This window comes from Phoxinus phoxinus (assembly GCF_949152265.1).
Source record: "Phoxinus phoxinus genome assembly, chromosome: 1".
NCBI classification, from domain to species: Eukaryota; Metazoa; Chordata; class Actinopteri; order Cypriniformes; family Leuciscidae; genus Phoxinus; species Phoxinus phoxinus.
This window is the reverse complement of record NC_136876.1, coordinates 30,144,203-30,171,397: the sequence shown is the minus strand read 5'-3', so window position 1 is coordinate 30,171,397 and position 27,195 is coordinate 30,144,203. Positions and strand designations below refer to the sequence as shown.

The 27,195-nt window shown below is 41.9% G+C and overlaps 1 protein-coding gene across 6 annotated transcripts in view; it reads left to right on the top strand.

The window, feature by feature from the left end:
• The window catches only part of tnrc6c1 (trinucleotide repeat containing adaptor 6C1), a 50,759-nt gene extending 23,564 nt beyond the window's left edge, over positions 1–27,195 (top strand). For 2 of the 6 annotated variants that reach the window (XM_079618838.1, XM_079618839.1), the window contains exons 4-22: positions 4,385–4,705; positions 13,643–16,030; positions 16,716–16,901; positions 17,233–17,396; positions 18,897–18,974; positions 19,197–19,254; positions 19,338–19,486; positions 19,596–19,727; positions 19,833–19,976; positions 20,914–21,033; positions 21,175–21,258; positions 21,406–21,652; positions 22,081–22,245; positions 22,347–22,532; positions 23,101–23,250; positions 24,174–24,389; positions 25,570–25,643; positions 25,741–25,880; positions 26,008–27,195. In XM_079618838.1, coding sequence (XP_079474964.1) covers positions 4,385–4,705; positions 13,643–16,030; positions 16,716–16,901; positions 17,233–17,396; positions 18,897–18,974; positions 19,197–19,254; positions 19,338–19,486; positions 19,596–19,727; positions 19,833–19,976; positions 20,914–21,033; positions 21,175–21,258; positions 21,406–21,652; positions 22,081–22,245; positions 22,347–22,532; positions 23,101–23,250; positions 24,174–24,389; positions 25,570–25,643; positions 25,741–25,880; positions 26,008–26,383 — 5,378 coding nt within the window. In that variant the 3' untranslated portion in view covers positions 26,384–27,195. Of the gene's footprint in view, positions 1–4,384; positions 4,706–12,258; positions 12,452–13,642; positions 16,031–16,715; positions 16,902–17,232; positions 17,397–18,896; positions 18,975–19,196; positions 19,255–19,337; positions 19,487–19,595; positions 19,728–19,832; positions 19,977–20,913; positions 21,034–21,174; positions 21,259–21,405; positions 21,653–22,080; positions 22,246–22,346; positions 22,533–23,100; positions 23,251–24,173; positions 24,390–25,569; positions 25,644–25,740; positions 25,881–26,007 lie in introns of those variants that run through there. The other 4 variants (XM_079618840.1, XM_079618843.1, XM_079618842.1 and 1 more) reach the window with 4 other exon arrangements.

The window sequence follows — 27,195 nt, the reverse complement described above, 5'->3', positions numbered from 1 at the left end:
AAATGAAATGGTCTACGTGAAAGTGAGAGAGATCTGTAGCACGCCGTAAGATGGAAAATACTCCCTCGGGCCAATATGCTTTTTTTTTTTTTCTTTGAAAATGAAATGCTGCTTAATTCTCTGAGAATTCAGAGTGCATTTGAGCTGTTTTCCAAACAGACATCTTTAATATCTAATGCGGTTTTCCCAAAAGCTGATGTCTGCTTTTTCCTGTCAGTCTTTTCTTTTCTCTTTAGAGCCATTGCTTTAGGATTTATCTGAGCACCTTTTTTTGTTTGTTTGTTTGATAAATTCTATATGAAAAAGCTTTTGCATTTCTGCACAAGCAGTGTTTGTTTCCGAACAGTAGATCGAACAATGGTAATTAAATTAATTTTCTTGGATCAATAAGGTAATGTATATCGACAGCATTAATGGCATAATGTCCATTACCACAGACATGTTCTTTCTTTCTTTTTTTCTTTCTTTCTTTCTTTCTTTCTTTTTTTCTTTCTTTTTTCTTTCTTTCTTTCTTTCTTTCTTTCTTTTCTTTCTTCCTTCCTTCCTTCCTTCCTTCCTTCCTTCCTTCCTTCCTTCCTTCCTTCCTTCCTTCCTACCTTACCTTACCTTACCTTACCTTACCTTACCTTACCTTACCTTACCTTACTTACTTATCCTGAACTAGTTATTCATCACTGTAATGCATATAAAATGTTGTGGCTAACACTTTACAATAAGGTTCGTTAGTTAACATTAGTTAACTACATTAGTTAACATGAACTAATAATGAATTGCACGTATACATCATTTATTAATCTTTGTTAATGTTAATTTCAACATTTACTAATACTTTATTAAAATATTGTGCACATTAGTTCATGCACTGTGAACTAACATGAACAGCTGTATTTATATTAAATAACGTTAACAAAGATTAACAAATACAGTTACAAATGTATTGCTCATGGTTAGTTCATGTTAGTTAATACATTAACTAATGAACCTTATTGTAAAGTGTTACCATGTTGTCTTGTATCCACTGGCATATCATGCGAGTTGTTTTTTGTTTGTGTACATGCTTGCTTCAAAACAACAACAACAACAACAAAAAACATAATTTTTTTAGCAAAGTAAATGTTATATTATATTATCATATTGTTTTATTATTGTTGTCATTATTATTATATTGTTATTTATTTTATTAGTTTATTATTATTATTATTAAATTATTATTTGTTATTATTGACCTATAATGTAGCCATAAAACTGATCTCGGTGTCAATGGTCTTGCGAGTTGCCTTCATGCTTTTACACGTGAGAGTGTGTATCAGAGCGTCAAAGCTTTAAAATAAGTCTCAGTAAACTGGTTAGCAGTTAAAGCATTTCAGTTCACATAAATCTCCCAACGGTGTAAATGTTTGAGGATTTGTGTTGTGTGTCCATGTATCCAGTGTTCAGAGAGCTGGATTTAGATGCATACACACAGAGACTCCTTTTTTTTCCCCCTCGTCTCCCATTCGAGGACTCATTGCATCTCCCTCCCTCTTCCACTCTCAAACCACCCCTCGCCGGTGCTGCGTTGTGATTGGATGAGTGCTGACAGTTTCCAGAAGCTTCTAGAATACCCTTCATCAAAGGGCCCTGACTGCAGCAATTTTTCAGTAAAAGTGTGAATGTGCAGGTACTCCCAGAATAATCAAGAGAAATTAGCCATGCGTTTGGCAGTCCGTATGCTTCCCGTAACACGTTCATAATCGGCTGTAACAATGGGCCTCAGACACGTATGTGAGAGGAGTGGAGGAATCTATAGCGATTGGTCGGCCAGCTCCTGGCAGGCAGGCTGAGCTGGACTTAATGGGGGATTGGCGTCACCGATTCCAGTTTAGCACTGCGACTGCGCCACTGGAAAGCGCCTGTGCTGCTAACATGCCATAAAAGAGAGCAAGGGGGGAGGGGGGACTGGGGGAGGGACTTGCATGTGAAGGAGAGAGAAAGGGAGAAATTGAAAGGACATGTTCACACTAGCTCAGGATTCATGTTTTCATGTAGCATTCAGGCTGTCACACTGGGCCTCTCCAGTGCATTATCTATAGTGTATGTGAGCCTCTTTCCAGCCTATTGGAAAGAACCAGTGGATGCTGGAGAATGTAGTTCACCTGATTACCACAAACCTTCTTTAATGAGTGACTTTAGTGAGTGTTTTAAAGACCGAACAGAAAACGCCAAATTTATACTTACACAAATGTGAAAGAGGCTGTGAGGGAGAGATGAGTTCTTATGTCAAGTCCAGTTTCACTCTTCATTGCATACTTTTTTTTTAAAACTCTTTATTTTGTTATCTCTGATCCAATTCTGCTATGTGCTATGTGGAGTTTTTCTACTAAAATGAATCCATTTTTTATTGCCTGTGTGTGAAGGGGTTGTAATCTCACAATAAAATTATCCACTTGGCGGGTTTTGCTATTACCTCTGAAAGCAAGTATTCCTATTTCTATGTGATGTGTCCGGGTCGGATTTGCCGCGAAATCCAGTGACGTGACTGAGACCTGCATGCGCGCTCCCGAGCCTCTCGCCTCGTCTACTGACTTTGCACTCAACAGCGACGACACTGCAACTTTATGACATGGAGTCTGCTAATACTAAGAAATGACAAGCACAACACAGACTCCAACACAAACTTCACATAATAATAAAAAACTAAAATAGCATGCGCACGAGCACTCGCTTGTAAACGTATTGGTTGCAATCGGAAACATCACCACTAGATGCAGCTGAAAACTCCACACAGCCCCTTTAAAGAAACTGAACTGAAGTAAACCCAACTAAACTTAGATGTGCCAAAATAACAATTGAATCAAGTTATTTTGAAATAAACAATTAGCTAACAATTACACACATTAGCAAGCTAAATACCGTCCTTTACACATTTGATGTTAGGTGTTGGCAGCCAAAATATGAAACTGGTTACATCCATTGCATTCCCAAGTGTAGTCCAAAATAAGTATTTGCTTATTTATTAAAGCACCTTGAATTGTTGTTAGCAGGTCTTCAACCCAAACACATGTTCTACACATCACCGCAATGGTAACACCCCAAAAACACCAACATAACAGAACACTAAGCATGAATGAGGCCTCCCCTTTTCTCAGCTTGGTAAAAAAAAATGCATAAAATAACATTGTAAACATTTACTCTTCTTATCCAGTCCCATGTAAAGCACGATGGGTTGTGGAAATCCTGTTAACAGTTTATGCAATGCTACTTTAATACAATAAAATCATTCATGTAGCCCCAGCTCTAATGGATTAAGTGGTTGAACATGATGAAATTAAAATGACAACATCTCAAAAGATTTTCAACAAGCAGCAAAAACCTTTGTTTTGGTGTATTTTCAATGTGTTGATCGACCATTGAACAGACTATACTAGTTAATTTTGTCATCGAGCATTCTCCCTACACTCTCAAACAGCTTCAGTAGTCATTTAACAGTTATGTAATTTGCAGTACTTGTTTATCAGATGACTAGCTAATTCCCCCATAAAGTATGCAGTCTTGTACCTTTCTCTTTTTACTGATATTTATACGTACACTTTAAAATGCATACTTAATACTTAGTTGCGGAGCTGTTTTTTGAGGTTTTGTGGTCTGTTTGATATTTCCCCCTCTGTCACTCTGCCTAAACAAAATCAGAAGCTCTTAAAATCAATAATAATAAAAAAAAATCAACGAAGTAGAATTATCAAATAGTTTTTGTTATTTTTTTCCTCCAAGCTTCTGCTCCTCCAGACAGTGGTTTATCCCCCAGCAGTATATGCATCTCCCCCCGTATGTGAGATAGGAGTGCGTTACGTAAGTCCGGCACTCATTCACACAGATGTTTGTGCTCCCACTGCTTCATCTTTGCCTCTGCCTCAGGCGGAGATCTGCCTGGATCAGTCTCTCTGATGGCTAATTTTGTAACTGTTTCTACCTCCTCCACAACACTGAGGTATTAAGATAAACGGCACTTCCGTTTCTTTTCGTCTCCCTCCCCAAGTGCCTTTCTGTGTCTGTGATTGGTAGAGAAAGGGAAACCGACATCCTCAATGGTCTCGCACCCGCTCATCCCTGCCGAATCCTCTCATAGTCATCCCTCTAAAGACACTTCCTGTTTGCTTTCATTATGGCATGTGCTAAAATTAACTTTATGCTTCCCTCTCTCTCTCTCTCTCTCTCTCTCTCTCTCTCTCTCTCTCTCTCTCTCTCTCTCTCTCTCTCTCTCTCTCTCTCTCTCTCTCTCTATCTATCTCTCTCTCTATCTCTCTCTCTATCTCTCTCTCTATCTCTCTCTATCTCTCTCTATCTCTCTCTATCTCTCTCTCTCTCTCTCTCTCTCTCTCTCTCTCTCTCATTTCTGTGTCCACAGTGCCAGACTCTGCCAAGCCCAGCCCCACCCCTCCTCCCCCCACCAACCCCAGCACCGCCATCAACCCGTCCGTGCCCTCAGCCAGCAGCAGCACTGGCGGCAATGGCAAGCGTGCACCCTCCAGCAACCAACAGCAACAACAACAGCAGCAGCCGGCAGCCCCTCGCTACCCGCCCAGAGAGGTGCCCCCTCGTTTCCGTCAACACGAACACAAGCAGCTACTGAAGCGGGGCCAACCTCTGCCCGCCGGGAGCACGGCTCTTGCGCAGCCAGCGTCCGCCAGCCTTACACCTCAGCCGTTCTCCTGCCAGACCCACCCAGGTCAGCCTCTCCTCCATGATGCACACGGGACAGCATGCTGAGTCAGGGACCAGGGTGTCACGGCCTTTGTGTCGGCCAAAGTTGGTGACCATGTGGTCTTTTTTTTGTTGTTGTCGTTTTATAAAATGTTGAAGCAAAGTGGAAGAGCTGATTGTGGCGGAGGTAATTTGGATGCTGGTTTGTACAGGCTGTGGTGAACCCTTGGTCATACAGCACATAGTGTAAAATTATAATACAAAACTGTGTTCTTAATAATCGATCTACCAGCAAGGTGATAAATGGATACTTGACGACAAAACAAATTACAAATAGGCAGAGAAAAGACAAACTAGACGATGAGAAGCAGCTGCCAAGTTTCACTCTGCATACCTGTACTCTAAGCTGAAAAGAAAAGTCAAGAAAATAATTGAAAAGAAAATCAATTGACCATTCTTATTTTTTTATGGAATACACTTTTTGGAATTTAATGGTATAATGGATAGGGCTGGTTAAAAAAGGATGTACTCTTAATGTACCCAACAATATACCCAAGAATCAAATTGGATTTTAATTGAATTGAATCGGAACGGAAACAAATAGGGAAATCTGTAACTATATTCAGGCATAATATTATATTTTAATTCAAAATACAACTTGTAAGTTATAACGGGCTAAAACATTTCCTCTTCTTCCACTCCACCGTGTTGTGAAGCTATTTTTTAATCTAAGGGGCCATTCACATAACACATTTTTGCTTTAGACGCGTGCAGGAGACATTAGATGTTTTTTTTAGTTTAACTTATTTTGAGTGCCGCATTTTTACAATGCCGTGTTGTGCGAGACACCGCAGGAGAAACGATACACGGAGCACAACTGTCAGAAATGATGGTCTAGCGGATGTTTACGTAGACAAACAATGTAAAAATTGCACAGTGGAATGAAAAGTACATTATGTGTGAGCAGCCCCTAATGAGGCACAAAATATGTGGTTCAATAGGCAGTAAAATGGTCTAATTTATTCATCACACAGACAGGGTCTTGTTAAAATCTCCTTTTGACATTGAATCATGGTCTTTTTGTTATATAGTGTTGTTTGAACTCATTCATGTGTGCATGTGCAGTAGGCAGTAGTGGATGCTGTTTTTTTCGCTGTCTCTGTTTTGCAGGCAAAGAAAGTTAGGTGGAGAGAAACAGTCATGCTGAGCTGTTATTTGCTACTTCCTGAGTTTGGAGGCGTGTGGGTGTGCCAAGAGTGTTGTAGTTTGTACGTGGACTTGGCAGTCTTCAGCTGTTTCTGTGGCTTCTCGATTGCTGTGGCGGAGTGAAAGAATGAGTTTGAGAGGAGAAAGGAGAGATGGCAGACGATCAGCTCTGTGGGCAGGGGTGATTCACAGCTTACAGTAAATGCGCGTGATTTTAAAGGAGTCTCCTTTGATTGGGAGGAGACAAGAACTGTCCATGTGCCGGTGTATATATATGTGCCATGCCAGAGTATTGATTGGCTCTGGTCTGAAGCAGGGGTCTTCAACGCTTTTCAGGGCAAGGACCCCTTTGTTGATAGAGACATGGAGCAGGGACCCTGATACAAAATGTCAAACAGAGCTACATCTGTTTACATCTAACAGAGCTACATATTAAGCCTATGAGCATTGTGGCTGCCGTCGCACCATCCAAGTGGATTCTGCACACTGGTGGTGGTTGAGGAGAGAATCCCTGATATCATTGTAAAGCGCTTTGGGTGTACAGTAGTACATACTGTATGAAAGCGCTATATAAATGCCTCATTCTATTCTATTCTATTCTATGAAAGCGCTATATAAATGCCTCATTCTATTCTATTCTATATAGTCTAAGTCTTCGATATTATTAGAAATCAACCATATTATGATATAGCCTACAAGTTATATTATGCTAAGACGGTAGATTAAAACTGAGTTTTATTGTTGTTGCACATGCATCATTGTCTATATATTACTTTTTTTGTTCAAATTTAGATGTATGCATCATAACAAGCATACATGTTGCGATAAAAATAACAATTAATTTTTTTGGTCACAGTTATTGTAAATTATTTTCATAGATTTGCAGAGCATTTTAATCTTACTAGTCAGATGGACAATTAAACATTTACCTGAACTTTAGATTAAAGTCCACTAAAACTTCAAATTGTAATTTTGCTGTGTGATGGACAATTAAGAATCAAATCACTGTGCATCTGAATTTAGTGAGGGTTCTCCAGTAAAGTGCAGATGTAATGTGTAAGCATACTAGGCAACATACACCATATTTTTCTATTAATCTATTATCCTGCATTTATATTGCACATATCTTTTTTGACATGGCATGTTTTTTTTTTTTCCCCTGTGCTAGTTATCAATGCCAATTGCAATTTCGAGAGTGAATCCCGCATTTGTATGTAGATGTCGCATCTGAAATTTTGCAGCGTGTACTTAGTCGTCGGTCCTCTTAGCAGCATGAAAAACAAAACTTTTATTCAATTAATTATATATAGCCTCGAAAGCATGTACAGACCGCTTCATTTACAACCACTAAAAAGCTGTCATTTATCTCTGTTGGCGATCTTACAAACTTCCATTTAAAATCAATAGATATCTACACTGCATAATGAGAGGATTCGATTCATAAGCATGCAGATTTCTGGCGTTTTAAAGGAACACTCCGACTTTTTGGGACTTTAGCCTATTCACCTTATCCCCCAGAGTTAGATAAGTCCATACATACCTTTTTCATCTCCGTGCGTGCTATAAGTCTGTTTGACGCACCCACCGCTAGCCTAGCTTAGCACAAAGACTGGATGTGAATGGTTGCAGCTAGCATACTAATCCAAATAAGTGACAAAATAACGCAAACATTTTCCTATTTACATGTTGTGATTTGTATAGTCACAGAGTGTACAAAAAACAAAGTCACATGAGACACAGACATATTTTAACCGTATAAATACTGGGAACTATATTCTCTGAAGGCGAAGCACTGCTACTTGGGCGGAGTGATAACCGCAGCACCTGAGACGCGCCGTGGTGAGGAGCAGAGAGTTCGTTCAGAGTTTGGGTAACAGAGTCAGCAATTTATAAATAGTAAAAGCGTAGTTTACAATCATGGATTTTCGCTGTATTGTAAAGAGCTGTGACAATAAACAGGGGAGACCAGGTAATATCATGTTGTTTCATAGAATTCCAACTAAAAACGCTGACCGGATGAAGAAATGGCTACTTGCTCTGGATATTGATCAAAACACACCTAATGAGATTATCAAGGGACATTATGTTTGCTCGGTACATTTCAATGAGGACGACTATTTTAAAAAAATGGAATTTTATTTGCCACAAGGACCATGAAACGTGTGCTGAAGGATACGGCCATCCCATCGATATCACATAACGTTACAGGACAAAGTGGAGCGGCTGCGGTAAGTGTTCCGTTATATTTTTAAATGTTTAGCCTAACGTTACTGTAACAGTGCCATTAGCTAACTTAGATCTAATGTAACGTTAGTGACACTCCCAGATAGCAAACTGACATCGAATCAATGTGGAAACAACGTTTCTCGTGACATTGAAACAACATCGTTTTGCTCATCGAATTAACGTTGAATCAACGTCAGACACGCCATTCAACCGCATTTCAATGTTGAATCGATGTTTTATTTTCGGTGTAATAACGTTCTGAAGTTGATTCAACGTTGAAATTTAATTGATGATTGATACTAACCTTTACAACTAAAAATCAACGTTGAATCGACATCGGTCTGCTATCTGGGATATTATATGAATAGGGTGGTAACTACTATTGCAGTTGTTTACGGGCTCCATGTATCCCCTGTAATGTTAGTATTGTTGCCTCGAACGCGCTCTGTCGTCCCAGTAACACTTGAGCGGAGCTAGAGTCACTCAGGTATAGTCACGTTGGTTTTGTTGACAGAAGAAACAACGGCGCGTCTCAGGTGCTGCGGTTATCACTCCGCCCAAGTAGCAGTGCTTCGCCTTCAGAGAATATAGTTCCCAGTATTTATACGGTTAAAATATGTCTGTGTCTCATGTGACTTTGTTTTTTGTACAGTCTGTGACTATACAAATCACAACATGTAAATAGGAAAATGTTTGTTTTATTTTGTCACTTATTTGGATTAGTATGCTAGCTGCAACCATTCACATCCAGTCTTTGTGCTAAGCTAGGCTAGCGGTGAGTGCGTCAAACAGACTTATAGCACGCACGGAGATGAAAAAGGTATGTATGGACTTATCTAACTCTGGGGGATAAGGTGAATAGGCTAAAGTCCCAAAAAGTCGGAGTGTTCCTTTAAGTGGTGAGTGGATTCTGACTAAATTAAACACCTCTGATTGGCCATTGTGTTCAAGAGATCAACAAGCATGACTGTGTGTGCATTGCCTGTTTGGATGTTCCAGAAATGCATTGTGATGTTTTTTAAAAACCTACACTTGCATTTCTTTTCCTGCTTGCTTCTGTCTCTATTTGTTGAGTTTGCTTTTGGGTTGTTTTGAGTCGACACGTGCACTGAGCTGTGGTTCCGCTGAATGTTACTTAACGGTCATTGGGAGCCTAGCAAGTAATAGGAGCTCCCAGCTTTCTCTCTGTGTGTGTGTTTTTACAGGAAGCCGCTGGAATGCAGCCGAATGGCCCACAGCTCTGCTTTAAGCCAGAAGCAGCAGCAGCACAGAGGCTGTATTCATTTAGCTTGTCTCTTTTGCTTTCCTACAGTCGTCACATGGATATCTAATGTAAAACAGCCCAAGGGTCAGAAACGCTTTGCCTTCTATCCTCAGAAATTGTAGAAGTCGATGCATTTTTACTTTTGTGTGGCCTCATGCCCCATTTTCATGTGTCTGTGTACACAATCACGCCTGTAATGGTGTGAATGGGTAACAGCTAGTCAGAGCACAACTGAATAAAACACAATGCCAGGGTCTTGAGTCATTATTTAGCAGTAGGGTTTGTCGTTGTTAAAGGTGAAGTGTGTAATTGATGTGCCTCTAAGGCCTAGTGTATTTGTTTCTGAATGTATATTTGAGGTTTATGTTGCACAGTGTGGCCGGCTGCTCTGTGGAGTGGATTACAACTTACAGGCCTGCTGTTGCAGAGGAATTATCAGCTCATTATGGGCCTGTTTGCCTCACTGAGTCCTGTGTTCTCTTCCCCCAACCACCAAACAGACCTGAGCGCTGGCACTGCTCCCGGCCATACAAACTTTCTCTCTTTCTCTTTTTTCCTGTCACACCCATACAACTTGCATGCATCCTACCAACGCCAACACTGTTGTGACCTGGAAGTGAAGTTGAGAAGGCCCAGCTTAGGAAATGATCAATAGAACTTTCCAATGTAAAATGGAGAGAAGCCTCTCATCTTCCTAAAAGTAATGTAATCAAGAGCTGAAAAAATATTCTGGTAGTGTAGTTTGCTTCAAGCCAGTACAGCTAGCTTTCTGTTTCTTTGGTTTACAAAGAACACATGCACATAGTGGCATTGAGATCCAGAAAAAAGGATTTGTCAGCAATCTATACCAATACGCTGCTCTGTACTATTGTATTGCCTGGTCCTGAGTTCTTATTGTCATTCCTGTGTTATTCTGCTAACATCTGTTCTAGTCGCCCCCTGCTGTCCAATGCTGGTGGTCGCCTAGTTTCTGCCTATTCCTGATGTCACTTCCTGCCGTGGATGAGTGGGAGTGTGGTATAGTAGATCAAGACGGATGGTTGTTGCATAAGACCCTAATGCATGCTGGCCCCTCCCTCCTCTCTCCTACTATGCATCTTTGCAACAACTGACAAATGGCAACATCAGTAAAGCCCTCTGTTCTTCGCCCCACAGTATCGCTGCTATTGATTTGTACATGAATGCATTATACAAACACAGGGCAGAAAATGTTAAGGATGCATATGGTGCTGTTCTGCATGACACAGTTTACGCTTCCATTAACATGGGATACATTTGTTTTAGTTAAAACAGTAAGATGGATTGCAGTGGAAAGGAATCGAATGCAGAGGTCCTGAGAATTTAGATTTATCCCATAAAAAAAAAAAAAACAGCAAGATGTAGGTATAGAAAAAATACTAAAACAACACTGGTTTAAACACATTTAGTGCATTTTTATATAGACCATTTAATTATAGCAAAGATGCCATTTTAAGCATGGTATGAATATAGTAATGGGTAATTTATATTTAGGTAAATTACACATTTACACTCCTGATGTGTTCAATTTAATTTAAGATTAACGTTGCTAATACACTGGAATCTTCCTTCCAATTTGAGGAAATGGCAAAGTTCAGACTTTTTTTATTGTATATTATTCACAAAATGTAAAAATAACAACCTCTAATAGTAACAAATTACATCCACTTTGTTTTACTTTTAAGTGTTCATAAATGTTGCCAATACATTTTTAGGTTATTCTATTTTGAGTTCAGAAAGTGTGCATTTGTTCTTCTGTTTGTCTAGTGTTTGACTGGACTAGTTTGTCTCCAACACAGGATGGTAAACTCACTCCTTTCCCCTTTTCTCGGCTGCATCATGCTGCCTGGATAGTACTCCGGCACTCTTACTGTAATAGTTACTACAGAAAGACACTAACAAAACCAACCAATAACTATTTAGGTAGTAAAACCTAAATAAAATCTAGCATTTAGATCTACTTGTGTGAGGGTTTTCATAAAAGGGTCATTTGGAGAAAAGGGAATAATCAATAATGAGGCTTTGATTACATCATTGCATATTTGGCTAGAAAAAGCTGGCTCTGAGTTGGAGTATAATACGAGTCTGTTCTCTTCGGACTTTGGTGTTTTGTGTATATAGGAGGCGCTGGGATCATTTGTAAACAATGCCCTCCTTGATGCCAAGAGCTAGTGTGCTTTTGTAAGTGTTCATCTCATTTTCTGTGTTTCTATCTCTCCTGTACTGGAGCTATCCCTTCTTTTCTCCCAGCATGCATGCTTTCCGGTCGTCTTTTTGTCTCCTCTGCATCATTAAAGCGTGGGCACACTCTGCACAGACATTTAGCCCTTGGCCACCTGCCCGCCTACATGTGAGCCTCATTTGGTGTGTTTATCCTGTTTCCCATTCAGCCATTGAAGTGTTGTTTTCCTCTAAACTTAGGACCGCACCTCTAGTATGCAGAGCTACAACTTCACACACCCACTGTACTTTTCATATTACAAGAAGACTATACTAAAAATTAGCCATTATGACAGGGATCTGTGTGTGTTTGCAGTCCTTGCAGTGCAGCCTATGCTCTGAGGCTGGCTTGCTTTTGTGCATCTATTCAGCTCGCTCTATTGTGAGCAGCGGTGCTAATTGCAGTCTGAATGGTCTCGGCTAAATGTTTTGTGACAGTTTGAAAGCATGAAAGAAGAGAAGGGTGCACAAGAAAAGGAATCTCTCTTTTTTGTTTTGTTTTTCCTTCCTCCTAATGGCACAACGGAATGCTTTTGGCTTTAACCTTCAACTCCCATGCAACCCCTTTCCCCTCCCTCACGAGAGTCTCCTCTCCGAATCAGGAGTAGAGGTAGATATAAATAAAGCCCGGGTGAGGGAACAGAGATCGGATCCTGCCGAAGCTGTGAGGGACGAACGGGGCGGTCGCTCGTGCACTGAGCTGCAGCTCCTTGGCAGAATTTCAAATATGAGCCTCAGAAGCCTCTCGAGCAGCAGACATATTGTAACAGGGATGGCCAGTGCTCTGCACGCAGCCTAGCGCTTCTCTCAGGATGGTCGGGCGACATCTCTCTTCAGGTACTTTTCCACTTCTCTGCGACCCCACCCCCTCCAACCTCATAGTACGATCCTCCACGCGCTGATAACAGGCATTTCCTTTGCTTTGCTCGCTGCTGTTCTGCTGCTGTTTGATTTGGAAGCGTACCATTCAAATAACTGCAAATAAAACGCAAATCCTTAAAGCTATTGCATTGCTTGTTAGAGATTAATGCAGGGCAGAGGTTTGCTGTGCTCATCTAATAAGCTTTCTGTAGCGAGACACTGTTAGAATGGTGACGGCAGCTCTAAGCTTTTTTGGCTTCAGTTCAGATTTGATAAAATGGCGTCCTTTACTACGCAGTGACTCTTTAGAAGGACAGCGTTTGTGTTGGAAATGCACTATCCTCTCTGTTATACACTCCCTCTTCTTCATCTTTAGTTGAAAGGGTTTTTTGCGTGATTGGCGAGACAAAGCTTTGTGTGCACGAACGATGCTGCTGCTTTGCTCAGATCTGACACCGACTGAGCTGTCTGCACATGCAAAGCCACACAAAAACAACAACAGAGTTGAGTGAGTGCCAGGAGGCTGGGCAGAATTTGCCAACGAATGAACACAACAGGATCCTATTATCCATATGTGGGCATTTGCACTGCTTTCAATATATTGAGCTCAATGTGTCAGATCAGATTTAGAATGAATATCTTTGAAACCAAAGTCTGCGGTTGTAACCTGTCAGTCCAGCAGAGGGAGATGGTTGTGGTTAGTAGAAGGTTTTGTGGTGACAGCAGTGAAAAATAATGACTCCAGGCTAGCACATGCATATGAACCTGCATTTTTATTATCTTTTTGTAGGTTATGACCATGGCTACTGTGCTGATGTAAAACCCAATTTGTCTTAAAGGAAGCCAAGAAAAAAAAATGTTTTGATCAGTCATGATTTGAAGTGTTTTTATTTTTTGAATGCAAATAAAAAAATGCATTATCTGAGTACTTTGTATTTGTAAAGAAAAGTGTTTTTATATAAAAAAAATTATAGATTTTCCAAAATCTAATTATAATCGAATGCAGTATTAATAACTGCTTTTATACGTATAATGTATTTTGTAGTAACACATAGTCTATAAAGAAAAATATGCCTTGTTGTGATAATCTCATGAACTAATTAAATTAATATATATTAGTCACAGTATCTTAATAGTTTGTTTCTTTCTCTCCAATTATTTTTGTAGAGCTGCCCCCACAGAGTGGCCTGGCTGCCCAGTATGAGAATATATCCCTCAGTCGCAGTGCCACTACAGCCTCTACCAGCAGCTGCAGCGGCTGGGATCCACTGATTATTGACGAGCGCGATACGGAGGCGTGGCCTTCCATTTCATGCAAAGAAAGCCGAGCACCTGCAGGATGCCCCTTGGACACTGAAAGTATCAGTGACATCAGCAGCATGAGCATGGCCACAGGAGCTGGCCAGCAAGGCCATTTCTCCACCAATCACCCCAGCAAAGCCAATGCCAGCCACTCAGGAGGTCTGCTCTCTAGTCAGGGTGGGGCCAGCAGAGGCTGGGGCTCTGGCCCTTCTCCTGCCAGTGGAGGAGAAGGGAAGAATGAAGTCTCCAGCACATCAGTGGGAGCCAGGGGTTGGGGCTCCTCCAACTTTAACTTGAACTTAAACCCCAACGCCAACCCCTCTGCCTGGCCAGTTTTGGGACATGAAGGGACCGGCATGGGTGGCGGCAGCTCAGGAGGAAGCAACCCTCCTCCTCCTAATCTCTGTAGCCCACCGGGCACTTTGCCCAGCCAGGGCTCTAGCAGCAGTGGCAGTATGGGTGGTGCCAATGGAAATTCTGCAGGTAATGGTGGCAATGGCAATGGCAGTACCACATGGGGTAGCATTGTGCACAGTGACTCCTCAGAGCCACACTCCACCCCATCCACGAATGTGTCTTTCATCTCCGAACCTCAGAACCTTAACACTGATGGACCAAATCACACTAAGCAGGAGCCCAGAAGCCCAGGCCACAGCCTGTCTAACTGGGGCGTTGGCCCTGCAGGCATGGGCTCGTTTATTCAAACTCCAGGAGGAGCCTCGCAAGTCAATGGAGATGGGGAACCTGTTTGGAGTAATGGAGATGCCAAGTCTGGTGGTGGCTCAAAAGACTCTGGTTGGGACTCAGGGAGCAGCTGGGGACAAGGAGGGGCCTCAGGCACTTCTGGCTGGGGACAAGCTGCCTCAACTGGGGACTGGAGTAAGCATTCCAACAGTGAGGCCAAAGGATGGGATTCTTCATGCTCTCCCACCCAAGAGCAGCAGCTCAATTCTTGGGCCCGTGGGGCCAATGCTACAGCTAGTGAGGGAAGCAGTGACAGCATGGAATGCCATCCTCGCATGAGGGACCACTCATCAAGAGATGAGGCTCCACCTATTCTGCCAGCCCAGGATATGGACCCTCGGGTTCTCTGCAACACAGGCTGGGGACAAACACCAGTGCGGCAGCACACAGCTTGGGAGATTGAAGAAGCTGCACGCTCCAAGCGCAAGAATGACATTGGAACTGAAGCCTGGTGCTCGTCATCAAATGCAGTCAAAGTAGGACCAACACCAACTTCTGGCAGTGCCAACCCAAACTCTGGCACTACATCCAGACCTGACTCTGGAGGCAAGAATGAGGGCCCCTGTCCTAGTACTGGAGCTGCACCTGGATGGGCCACAGCCAAGCCATCACCTCAAGCTAGCTCTGGTTGGGCTGAACCAACCAGCAACAAGAAACCTTCCAGTGGTCCTGGAAGTTGGAGCAATACCCCAGCCGGAGGCCCAGGTGGCAACCTGCAAAAAAGTGGTCAGACTTGGGGTCCAGAGGAGAAGTCTCCTACCTGGGAAGACAGTCACTCTAAAGCCAAACCACAGGGCTGGTCTGAGGGGCACAAACAATCTCACGGATGGGGCAATGGACCTGGTGGAGAAAGTGGGTCTGGAGGAGAATGGGGTGAACCTGGAGATGGAAAGAAAAATGGTCCCTCCAGCTCTACCTGGGAGGGAGAGGGTCCCAGCTGGAATGAGGGATCCAGGGGATGGGGAAAGCCTGCCCCGGGAGTAGGGGGAAACTGGGGAGATGCACAACGCCCCAGTGTACCACCACAAGGATGGAATAACAAGCCTCAAGAGGTCAACAATGGCAATAGTGGCAGTGGAAGCATGGGTTCTTGGGGAGGTTCTAGCTCTGTAAAGCAGAGTGGCTCTGGATGGAGTGGAGGCAATGGTGGAGGTTCTAAACCTGACCATACTGGAGACCCCACTGGATGGGAAGAACCCTCTCCACCCTCCATCCGCCGTAAGATGGAGATCGATGACGGTACCTCAGCTTGGGGGGACCCAACCACTTACAACAAGACAGTCAATCTCTGGGACAGGAATAACCCTGGGAACCAAGGCAAACCAGGACCTGGCAATGGCAACAATGTACCCAACAACCATCATCATCATCATCCCCACCATAACCAACCTCCCATGCAGGCTCACAGCCATGGAGGGCCAAACTCAAACAATAATAACATTTCCCCTGATAATGCTGGCCCACATCAAACGGGACCGCCTCACAGTAGAACAACCCACATGAATCCAGGTAAGAAACAAGACTCTTTACTTTGGCATTTATTGTCAATGACCTTTAATTAGTAAAGCTGTATCACTATACTTTTGATTATAATGCCATACAAATCAAGATACAAAAAATTTGAGTAACAGTTCATGCTAACAGAATAGTGTTTACATTCAGTCTATGAGTGAAGTTCAACATAGTGTTTGAGCCAGGAGGAAGTGTGTAATTAGTTGGGTTGCCATCTGTGAGGAGTATCACTGTTCCTCAGCAGGATACTTGGAAACAGACCCGACGCCCTCTGCTGTTTGTTTGTAGCTTTACACTCCCTGTGCCAAAGCTGTATTTAACATGGCATCCTCAGTTCTCCAATGTGCCAAGAACTAAACAGACATTTAATATTGTAACTTATTATTCAATTTTAAGACAGTGGAGCTTACCAAGTTACATTTTTTTTTTTATAAAACAGCTTTAAATAAAAGCTTTAATTACAATATATGTTTTAAAAGTAATATATTTGTGCAGGGTTTTTTTTTTCAACTTCCTACTCCATGTGTTATGCTGGTAATATAATTTGTAGAGGGGGAAAAAATGCACTTTTTCAAAAACTTGTACTATGTACTACATGGTGCCAACCTTTAAAGCATTTAGTGCATGCATTACTCTTAACTTAAGGTGCACTTGTTCTAAAGTTTGCAATATTTCTCTGCAGGATGGGGTGAGATGACAAATGTCCATTCAAAACCTGAGCCCTCATGGGGGGAGCCAGCTGCCCCTGCAGCAAGTGTGGACAATGGCACTTCTGCATGGGGCAAACCCCAAGGTGGCTGGGGTGATAATGGCCCTGAGGTCTATGGTCGAGGCAACGGACCCCCTGGACCTGCCCCCTGCAAACCTGGTTAGTATTATTCGTTTACATGTATTTGAATATAAGAACTTTTTGGGCTTTAAATGATTTTGCGTGATTTAAAAAAAAAACACGTGCAATTATCCAGTTGCAAATTAACAGTGTTGGAAATTGATGTTGGTCAGATGCTAGTTATCAGAGCTTTGAAATGTGCAACAACAGGGCCCCCTGTTGTTGTAAATAATGCATTGCAGGATTGTACATGTTTTGCTATGTCAGCAAGGACAATTTAGTTTGTTTCTTTTAATAGTAAACTTAACCATTTCCAAATATTGATCTGTACTATGGACGCTTCCAAAAATCTATCTTTTTCATCCTCCAGCCCCCAAATCTATGCAAGATGGCTGGGGAGGTGGTGAGGACATGGGCATGTCTGCAGGGCAATGGGAGCAGGATGATGGTGACATGTGGAACAGCACTGCATCTCAGGAGAGCAACTCCTCCTGCAACTCCTGGGGCAACCCACCCAAAAAGAGTCTACCAAAGGTAAAAAAAAAAAAAAAAAAAACCTACATGAGTTTAATGTACCGTATTTTCCGGACTATAAGTCGCTCCATAGTATAAGTCGCATCAGTCAAAAACTGCATCACGAAGAGGAAAAAAAACATATATAAGTCGCACTGGACTATGAGTCGCATTTATTTAGAAATTTATTTCACAAAATCCAAGACCAAGAACAGACATTTAATCTGGAAAGGCAAGTTATTCAGCTACACAATAGCACACAGGACAACAGGCTGAATAGGTGTCCGGCATGTTAACGTAACACAGGGTTTCCCGCAGCACTATGGAACTAAAGGCGGCCGCCTAAGCAACACGCCTGTCGCCTTAACTACGCCATCAAAAAAATGTATATGATCGATATCCGTTGTTACTCTGTCCTGTTTAGATCTTAGATTCTCTGCCCGAGCCCGATATTTACGCGCGGCTATACTCGGGCCGGGCCCGTGATCTAGAGACGTGCGGCGTGGGACTAGATTTGATGGCCGAGTGTGAGCGCGGGCGTTAGCCTAATGCACTCACTCTGTGTGTGCGGGCTGTGGGAGAATAAAATGATTTAATATAAATATCTATGAATAAAACATATACAAACGAATAAATTGTTATTCATCTGTTGCAGAAAAGCAACAAGAACAACTAAAACAAAATAGAAATGATTTACAGGTGAGAGTTTCTATTTGTAACATGTTTGCAGCGTTGAGCGATGTAGCCAATCACAGACATACGTGTTGATTTCTTGAACGCAATGGCCAATCAGAAGAATTTAAGATAGAATCCCCTCACCGCTCAAAACTGACTTTTTGTTCAGTGCTGAATTCTGCATGCTGACAAATCCTCTGATCATGAAAGATTCATTGTGCACTCAGCTTCATTGATAATAACATAGATGTATGAGATCGTGATGAACTGATGTCAGCTTTTTAAGAATTATTCGGGTAGCGCGGATTCAGTCATGGCAAACCATGCACGCAGCCTGCTTGCTTTTATGTTAAATGAACAGTGGTTTGTGAATGTTAATGCTTTAATAACTAATCATTTATCAGGAGCATTTATGCTGATGTGTATTGTGGCGACACGTAGGCTAACACAAAGTTAATTTTCTGCGGGAAACCCTACACAATAGCTTAAAGAACATATACCTGTCAGGCTGAATAAGCCAGCGAGTCCAACAAGTTACCGGTCAGTAAGTTCACCAAGACTGCGATCTCAGTCCACAACACTGAATCCATTGAATTCTTCCTCGGTGTCGCTTCTGAACAACTCCGCTAGCTAGAGTGCCCTCTCGTGGCTGTAGACGGTAATGTTTTCTCTTGGTTCATCTCAGTCAGTATGAATTAATTTTGATATATAAGTCGCATCTGACTATAAGACGCAGGACCAGCAAAACTATGAAAAAAGTGTGACTTATAGTCCGGAAAATATGGTAGGTGTTAGTCACATTACATGCTGCAGATTGAGCTCATTGATCTCTGTTTTTGTTTAAAGGGAAAAGTCCCAAACAAACCGGATGATACCTGGATAATGAATCGTCTCATCAAGCAGCTGACTGACATGGGCTTCCCTGTAAGTGCTGTTTATCTCTGTAAATATCCCAAATAATTCTCTGTATATTTGACTGTTGTGCCTGGGGTTTATTTTGTGATACTGACTGGCTAGTTGTAGGTTATCCCTTACATATAGCTATAAATGTCTAGTTACAAATGTATTGGCTTTTTAAAATGAATATTTATTCATGCAAATGGTTAATATATGGTTTTTTTACTGTGTTTGTGTTTGCCTTTGCAGAGAGACCCTGCAGAAGAGGCTCTCAAGAGCAACAACATGAACTTGGATCAGGCCATGAGTAGGTGTTATACCTTCAAAATCTTCAATTCCTTCAGAGTTTATTTGCTAGAATATTGTATTTAAACATTAGTTGTATTGTAGGCGCCCTTTTGGAGAAGAAGACCGAACTAGATAAACGGGGGATGGCAATCTCTGACTATAACAACGGCCTAGTCAATAAACCAATGGGCTGCAGGCCTTCAGTCATCTCCAAAGAATCCTCTTCAGATCGCCCCCCCTTCTTGGACAAGGTTTGTGCTTCTCACAATTAAAAATCAGCACATTGTGGTTATTACATCAAGAAGACTTTACATTGTGGTGGATATTGTTTGACTTGTTTTTTCGTTCTTTCCTCCTTAGGATGCTGGGCTAGCAGATGATGCCCAAACCTCACCGTTTATGCCTTCTCCGAGCCTGAAGCTCCCATTGGGTAGTGCTTCACTCCCTGGCCAGAGCCTTGGAGTTGCAATGCAAAACTTGAACAACAGACAGGTGGGTCTATTAGGATCCATATCTATTCTTTTTTTAAAGTCTGTCTGTTTTTTATGTTGTATGAAGTCAGATTCCGGATGAGTAGTTTTGTGTGCATTTGTGTAGATGCAGAGTGGAGTGTTTGGTAGTAGCGGAGCAGCACAAGCCCGGGCCCTGCAGCAGCAGCCTCCTCCCCAGCCGTCAGTGCCACCTCTCAACTCGTCCCAGCCTAGTCTTCGCGCTCAAGTGCCTCAGTTTCTCAGCCCTCAGGTGTGCACAGACATGGACACAATTGGTTTCGCACTAGGGGTGGGAATCACAGGGTACCTCACGAAACGATACGACACGCAATACATGGCTCACGATACCGATATCATCACAATACAGCAATTCTGCAATAATCAGTATATTGCTAGACAATCCTATAATGATACATATGTCTAATTATGAAAACAAAATGCCTGTGAAAAGGTTAAGTGCATATTTCCAAATTGTTAGAAAACAGCACAAAATGTTTTTCAGTCTGTAAATTAAATTTACCATTTTAAGTGAATGAAACATGTTATGCTTATATTTTTGAAAAGCTTCAACTTTTCTTTGTGTGTAAACTGACACATTTAACTGCTCATCAACTTGTTTTATATAAACCTGGTACATTTCAAAAATTGACCAATACGCTGGCACCAAATATTGATATTTTAATTAATAAAATAAGGTGCTCTAAATAGATTTCCCTGCTCCCAGCGTCGCTAATTCATGGCTCCTCGAGTTGGCGCTCAACACATGAATGAAGGAAAAGTGAACTTAAGTTAACTAGCCTAAGAAAAAGTTTTTTAACGGGATGGCGGACAGCAGTGCGAGTAAAATAATAGATGCATATATGCACAGACATATGTTGAGCGCGTGAACACAAAGGCTAATCAGAGGTGTTTAAGAATCTGCTCAACAGCGCTCAAAATGCAAGGGGGAAATGCTAGTGTCAATGCTATGTAAAAAGTTGTTTCCTTTGACAACACTATTCCTCTCCAGGTTTATTTTAAGGAAGCTGGTAAACACTATATATTGCCCTATCAATATTTTTTTCCCACCCCTATTTAGCGCCTTACTGTGACACTGATTTCATTTGGTGACACAGTTTTTCACCACTTGAGTATTGTGTAGGAGTGATGAAATCATGCTGACCTCTTGACTGTTTTTTCACTGAAAGGTTCAAGCACAGCTTTTACAGTTTGCAGCAAAAAACATTGGTCTCAACCCTGCACTTTTAACCTCACCAATAAACCCTCAGCATATGACCCTGTTGAACCAACTTTATCAGCTGCAACTGGTAAGTGCCAGTTTTTTTTTTACATATTGTTGATACTTTCATCTGTAATTTAAAGAATGTATTTTTATTTGTCAGCATATAATCTTAAATTTCACTCATAATGTCTCATCGTAATGTAAATTTGTCTCGATGATTTTGCAGGCGTACCAGCGTTTACAAATTCAGCAGCAGATGTTGCAGGCACAGCGCAGTGTTTCTGGCCCCATCCGACAGCAAGAGCAGCAAGTGAGCAGTTCTCTTCCAACTAATGTCATCATGATACCATTAGAATCTCATGATTCTCAATACTGATTTGTTTGTAGTTTTTGTTTTAAATCTCAGCCGCCTATAAAGTACAGCCTGCTCTTTGTTCACAAGCATGTCCTCTTGCAGGTTGCACGTACAATCAATAACATGCAGCAACAGATCCAGCAGCACCAGCGGCAGCTGGCTCAGGCTCTGCTGATGAAACAACAGCAGCAGCAGCCACCCCCCTCACACCCGGGCCTGCATCCCAGCGCAGGCAAATCAGCTCTGGACACATTTCCATCCCATCCCCAGATCTCCAGCCTCTCTGTTTCCGACCTTCAGACCAAAGAGCCACAGTCTTCTCCAAATTCTTTCTCACCCTACCCTATTTGTGAGTTGCCAACACTGTCTGCTATTGTATTCTTTGTGTTTAGACAAGTAAAGATCCAAATGTTATTCTATACAAGGTTCCCACAGTCCTAGAAACCCTGGAATTGCCATGGGATTTTTAAAGTCCTAGAAAAATCATGGGAATTTCAATATTTAAATATTTTTTTTCTGCTTTAAACTGGTTCATTAGCTAGATAGTGCTATTTGTTACAGATCAATTTGTTTGCAAGCCATATTGATGGTTCAACATGTGAGCAAATCTTCTTTTTTTTATTATCCATTATTTTGAATCAGTCACACCGGTTCACAATGATTGACCTGAATGATAAATTGGCCAATAGGTCCAAATCACAATGATTTTTAAAAACTCCTATTCAGTAACAAATGACTAGAAAGGTCATCAAAAAGTCATGGGAATTTTTTTTTCAGCTGGATTAAATCCCAACATGAATGTAAACTGCATGGAGCTGGGTGGCCTGTCCATTAAGGACTCTCCTCAGCCTCAGTCACGCCTGTCACAGTGGACACACCCTAACTCCATGGAGAACCTATCTGGGAACTCCTCTCCAATGGAGTCCAACTACAGTAAGCATGGTATGCATCGCTGTTACAGTTATCAGTATTGTAAATATGTGGCATAGTGGTTAATTTCAGGCCTGCTACTGATGATATTCCATACCACCTATTTTATATAGGGCACTCTGCTGGACCCAGTCTGGGTCACCCTAGTAAGCCCCAGCTGGATGACTCCTACAGTCCCTACAATCTGATTCCCAGCTCCGAGTCTCCTGCCAGCCCTCTGGCACCTCATGATAGCTGGGGCCAGGGAAAGAACACCAATGACAAGATCTCCAACGGGACCAATATCAACTGGCCTCCAGGTGACTAACTGGCATCTCTTAAATCTCTTTGGACTAGTTATAGTATTATGAAAGGACTCTTGGACATTGGACATTAGGTCATACTTAAAAGAACTGAATGTCATTACACTGGATTACAAAATACCAAACCATGTAGCCTCTGCCAAAAAATAAATACATGAATAATTAGCCATTTTTCAACTGACTTATGCCTAGGTGTCCAGCAGAATAACTACAGGCGTAGGTCTTCACATTAACCATCCACTAACGTTTGATAACCGTAAAATAGTGAAATACTTTGTTGAACAATACATCTATTATTTTATAATTTAAAAGTTAACAAACTTTACTTTGTTTTTGTGTGTTTGTGCTATATTTCTTTTAATAAATGCTATTGATTCGATCTAAGTGTCCCAAACTGGGGTTTTCAAAACTAGCTAAAAATTAATTAAATCATAAAGGATGATTCAGCTGATGAGAAATGTTTATATAAGGCAAAGATAATCCCACATTTTTAATTGTGTTCAAATACTATGTATCAGACAATGTATCATATCTGTCATGATCTGATTTGTATGAAATCCCTCAGAGTTTTGTCCAGGAGTGCCATGGAAAGGACTGCAGAACATTGACCCTGAGACTGACCCCAATATGACCCCAGGGAGTGTTCCCAGTGGGCCCACCATCAACACCACCATTCAGGATGTTAACCGCTACCTGCTGAGAGACAGGAGTGGAGGTAAGAGGACCAATCACCTTTTCTCCTCAAAGAAATGATCTTTCAGTGAACTTGCTTTCAGATGACACTGGAGCCACAAAGCCTGAACAAATCCCATTATCCTATCTTATCTCTAGTAAAAATAGTATTTATTTAGATAAAAGGTATTGCGTATTGCAGTATTGTTTTGTTTAGAATTATTACGTTTTTTTACATAAAGCAACCACTAAGTTTTTTTTTGTTTTGTTTTTTTCTCACATGTATTATTTTTCTGATTTCCACTTTGAATTCTTGCCTGCTTTGTTCGGGACACGTTGTAGGTTCCACCCCAACTTCCTCACAGGGTGAGGCTCTGCCTCCCTCCAGCGATTGGCCAGTCACTATCTCTTTCAGTCTGTCCTCCCCCGAGGCAGACAGCACAGGTACAACTCCCAGAATCCCCTTCCTGCCCTCAATCCTCCCCATCATAGCCTTTTCTTACCGTTCAACCTAGCATGTGGCCCCAAAACGGTGGCCGCATTCCTGTATATCAAGTGCATCCGACTCAAGAGTGGCCCTTTACCCCTTAGAGAGCTCTGTCCCGCCTACATTCATCCGTACATCCCTTCGGTGGTGTTAGTCACACACTGTCTCTTTGTGCAGCATGGTCACCTGCTGTCTGTGATTTTTGTGAGGTGGAAGTGGTGAGAGGGCACCACCCACCACTGTTTGTTTTTTTTGTTTTTTTGTGAGGCATCTACTCTTATGATGTCACACATGGGCCTGGACCCTCTCTTTCCTGTTTGCGGTGGTGCCTCAATGACTATTGACTGCTGTGAGAACACATTTCACCACAGTATATCTAATTCTGGGGTGCACAGAATTAGGAACAGGAAATAAGATGTCTGTCAGCATATCTGTTTCTTCTTCTGACCTTTTCACACATTCACACCTCTGATCTACAGGCAAGCTGTCTGACATGAAGTCCACTTGGTCCCCAGGGCCCATCTCACACACCCAGCCTTCTCTCTCTCACGAGCTTTGGAAAGTCCCACAAGGACCCCGGAACACAACGGCTCCCACACGGCCACCTCCGGGCCTGACCAACACCAAGTCCTCGTCCACGTGGGGCGGAAACACCCTGGGCCTCGTGGCTGGCTGGAGCGGCTCCTACTCCTCAGGTGTGTGTGTGTGTGTGTGTGTCTCTGTGTATGTGTATGTGAAAGGCGCAATTTAATCCCAGGCGGATGTGTATTTGCACAGCTATTCGTAGGCGAAGGTGTGGGCATATTGAAACAGCAGTTGAATTTTGTCAGTTGACTGTTTTATGTGGGTGTGAATGTTAGTCAAAACGTTGGGGGTTAAATGTGGTGAGGATTGGAGCGGTTGCAAGCACAGGCTCTTTTTTCTTTTGTGGTTTCGCATATATTTTGTGTTAGTCAACATTCACATGTTGTTGCTTATCACACTTCCTTGACTTTTAACTGAAGCAGTTGTTTACAGTGCATTTTATGCTGTAGGAAAAAAATGTTATGCCGAAACATTAAAAAGGGGCAATTCAACCAAAAATAAATGTTTTATTAATTACTCTCATGTAATTCTAAACCCATATGGCTTTCATATTATGATGTTCAGCATAATGTTCACACTCTCTTTTCGTACAATTAAAGTGAAGGGTTGACCTCGGGTTGTGCATCATGACATAGGGGTGAATGTTTTGGTCAATAACGATAATCTGTTAATTGTTTTCAGGTTATGGCCAATGATAAACTCAATACTATTTTGTCTAAATAAAATGAAAACCATGAAAACGGTTACAATTTTACTAGTGGATTAAGGCATTACATTCATATACAGCATTAACAATGTTTATTAATTTTGAGATATGCTAAGAATTACATTTACAATGTTATTCAAAATTAGTGTACGTTAGATGATGGCAATTATAGTAATCTAAATAAAAGTAATGGAAAAATATAGAATAAAATAGAAATAATATGTATATATAATATAAATAATATTTGATACATTTTTAATAAAAGCAAATGTTTACAGAGGTGACCTTATATATTATTGTTGTGGAAACTGTGATATATTTTATTTCCAGGATTTTTTAATGAATATAATGTTCAAAATAACTGGATTTATTTTAAATAAATATTTTGTAACATTATAAATGTCTTTACTGTCACTTTTTCATCAATTTAATGCATCCTTGCTAAATAAAAATATTTGTTTCTTTTTTTATTCTTGCTTGTCCCAAACTTTAATTTGTTACTTTATTCTTAGACTATGTTGTAATGGTTATATTAATGGACTATTGTTAAATGTTTGGCCTTAAAGTATTAATTTCTCTCTTAGTAGGCACCACATGGAGTACAGACAGCTCCAGCAGGAGCACTAGCTGGTTGGTTTTGAGAAACCTCACACCACAGGTATTCTTGTGGCTACTGTTATGTTCATTGCCCTAAAATGTATTGGTGAATTGTCTGCAGTGTTATAAATCTGCTCTTTCTGTTATGTGATATTTAGATTGATGGTTCAACACTGCGGACACTGTGCCTGCAGCACGGCCCGCTTATCACATTCCATCTCAACCTGACGCAGGGCAATGCCGTGGTGCGCTACAGTTCTAAAGAGGAGGCTGCCAAGGCCCAGAAGTCCCTACACATGTACATACATTTTTCACCTTTCTTTTTTTCTCTCTCTTTTTTTTGGGTGGGGGGAATCAACCTCAACAATATGATCACATTCTTCACATTCACACGTCTGTTCTTTCTCTAAATACTTGCGTTTCAGGTGTGTTCTGGGAAACACCACTATACTGGCAGAGTTTGCTGGAGAAGAGGAGGTGAACCGCTTCTTTGCACAGGGTCAGTCCCTCACGCACACCACCAGCTGGCAGGCCAACCCCGGCACCAATCAAACTCGGCTGGGAGGCGGAGGGACGGCGGCCACACACCCCATCGGCCACTGGAACAGCAGCGGTCTGGGAGGAGGAACAGGTGGGACGGGGTCCGGCGGTAAGGCAAGCAACGAGCTGCTGTGGGGGGGTGTACCGCAGTACTCCAGCCTGTGGGGGCCGCCCAGCGGCGAGGACGGTCGAGTGGTCGGGAGCCCCACCCCAATCAATACGCTGCTTCCTGGAGACCTGCTGAGCGGAGAGTCCATGTGAGAGCGCCAAGCGCTCAACCCCCTACCGCAGCGAAATATGAAACTTCAAGAGCAAAAACCAAGCAAATCATTTGGCGATAATCAGCGTCAGTGGAACTGTGAAAAACCAAGAGACAGGAGGCTGAGGCCACACTTGCATAGAGGCTGCTGACCTTCTTCATCTACTTTTTTGTTTGGTTTTGCGTCTTGTCATATGTGTTATTTTGATCATTAGGAGTGGGTTACAGTATTCTATAGACTTCTTATGAAGAACCGTGACTAAAAGAGAAGTGAACCTTTACAGAAACTTTTCTCTATTATCTGATACCAGTGTGAAAAGTGTATTTTACTACAAACCGATGAGACAAGCTGCCATTTGTTTTAAATTCCTCTGGCTCGAGCACATCCTGTCAGCCCAATCACAGCATAATGCCCTCCCCCCGAAGAAATATGCATCATTCCAAACCAACTCTCCCCACTCCCTGTGTTTTGGACTGGCTTTTTTCTTTTCTTTCAATTGTCCTTTTGGATTGTTCGGATTAATTAACAGCACTAAACTTTAGCCTTAACTGCTGATCAGTCCCACTCCACTTGTACTCTGAAGAAACATCTTGAGAATTGCACATTTTCTCATTTCTGAGCCAAGACTGTCATGGGTTGGATGTCAGCCGCAGCATACGCGCATTCGTCCTCCTTGTTTCCCTCGGTTGCCATCCTGTCCTCATTACTCTCAAAAGGATGGACATGTATATGACCCGTCTGCACATTTGAGGTATTTATTCTTAAACTGAGAGGACACGTGGACAGCTGAGGAATATATTAACCACTTATCAC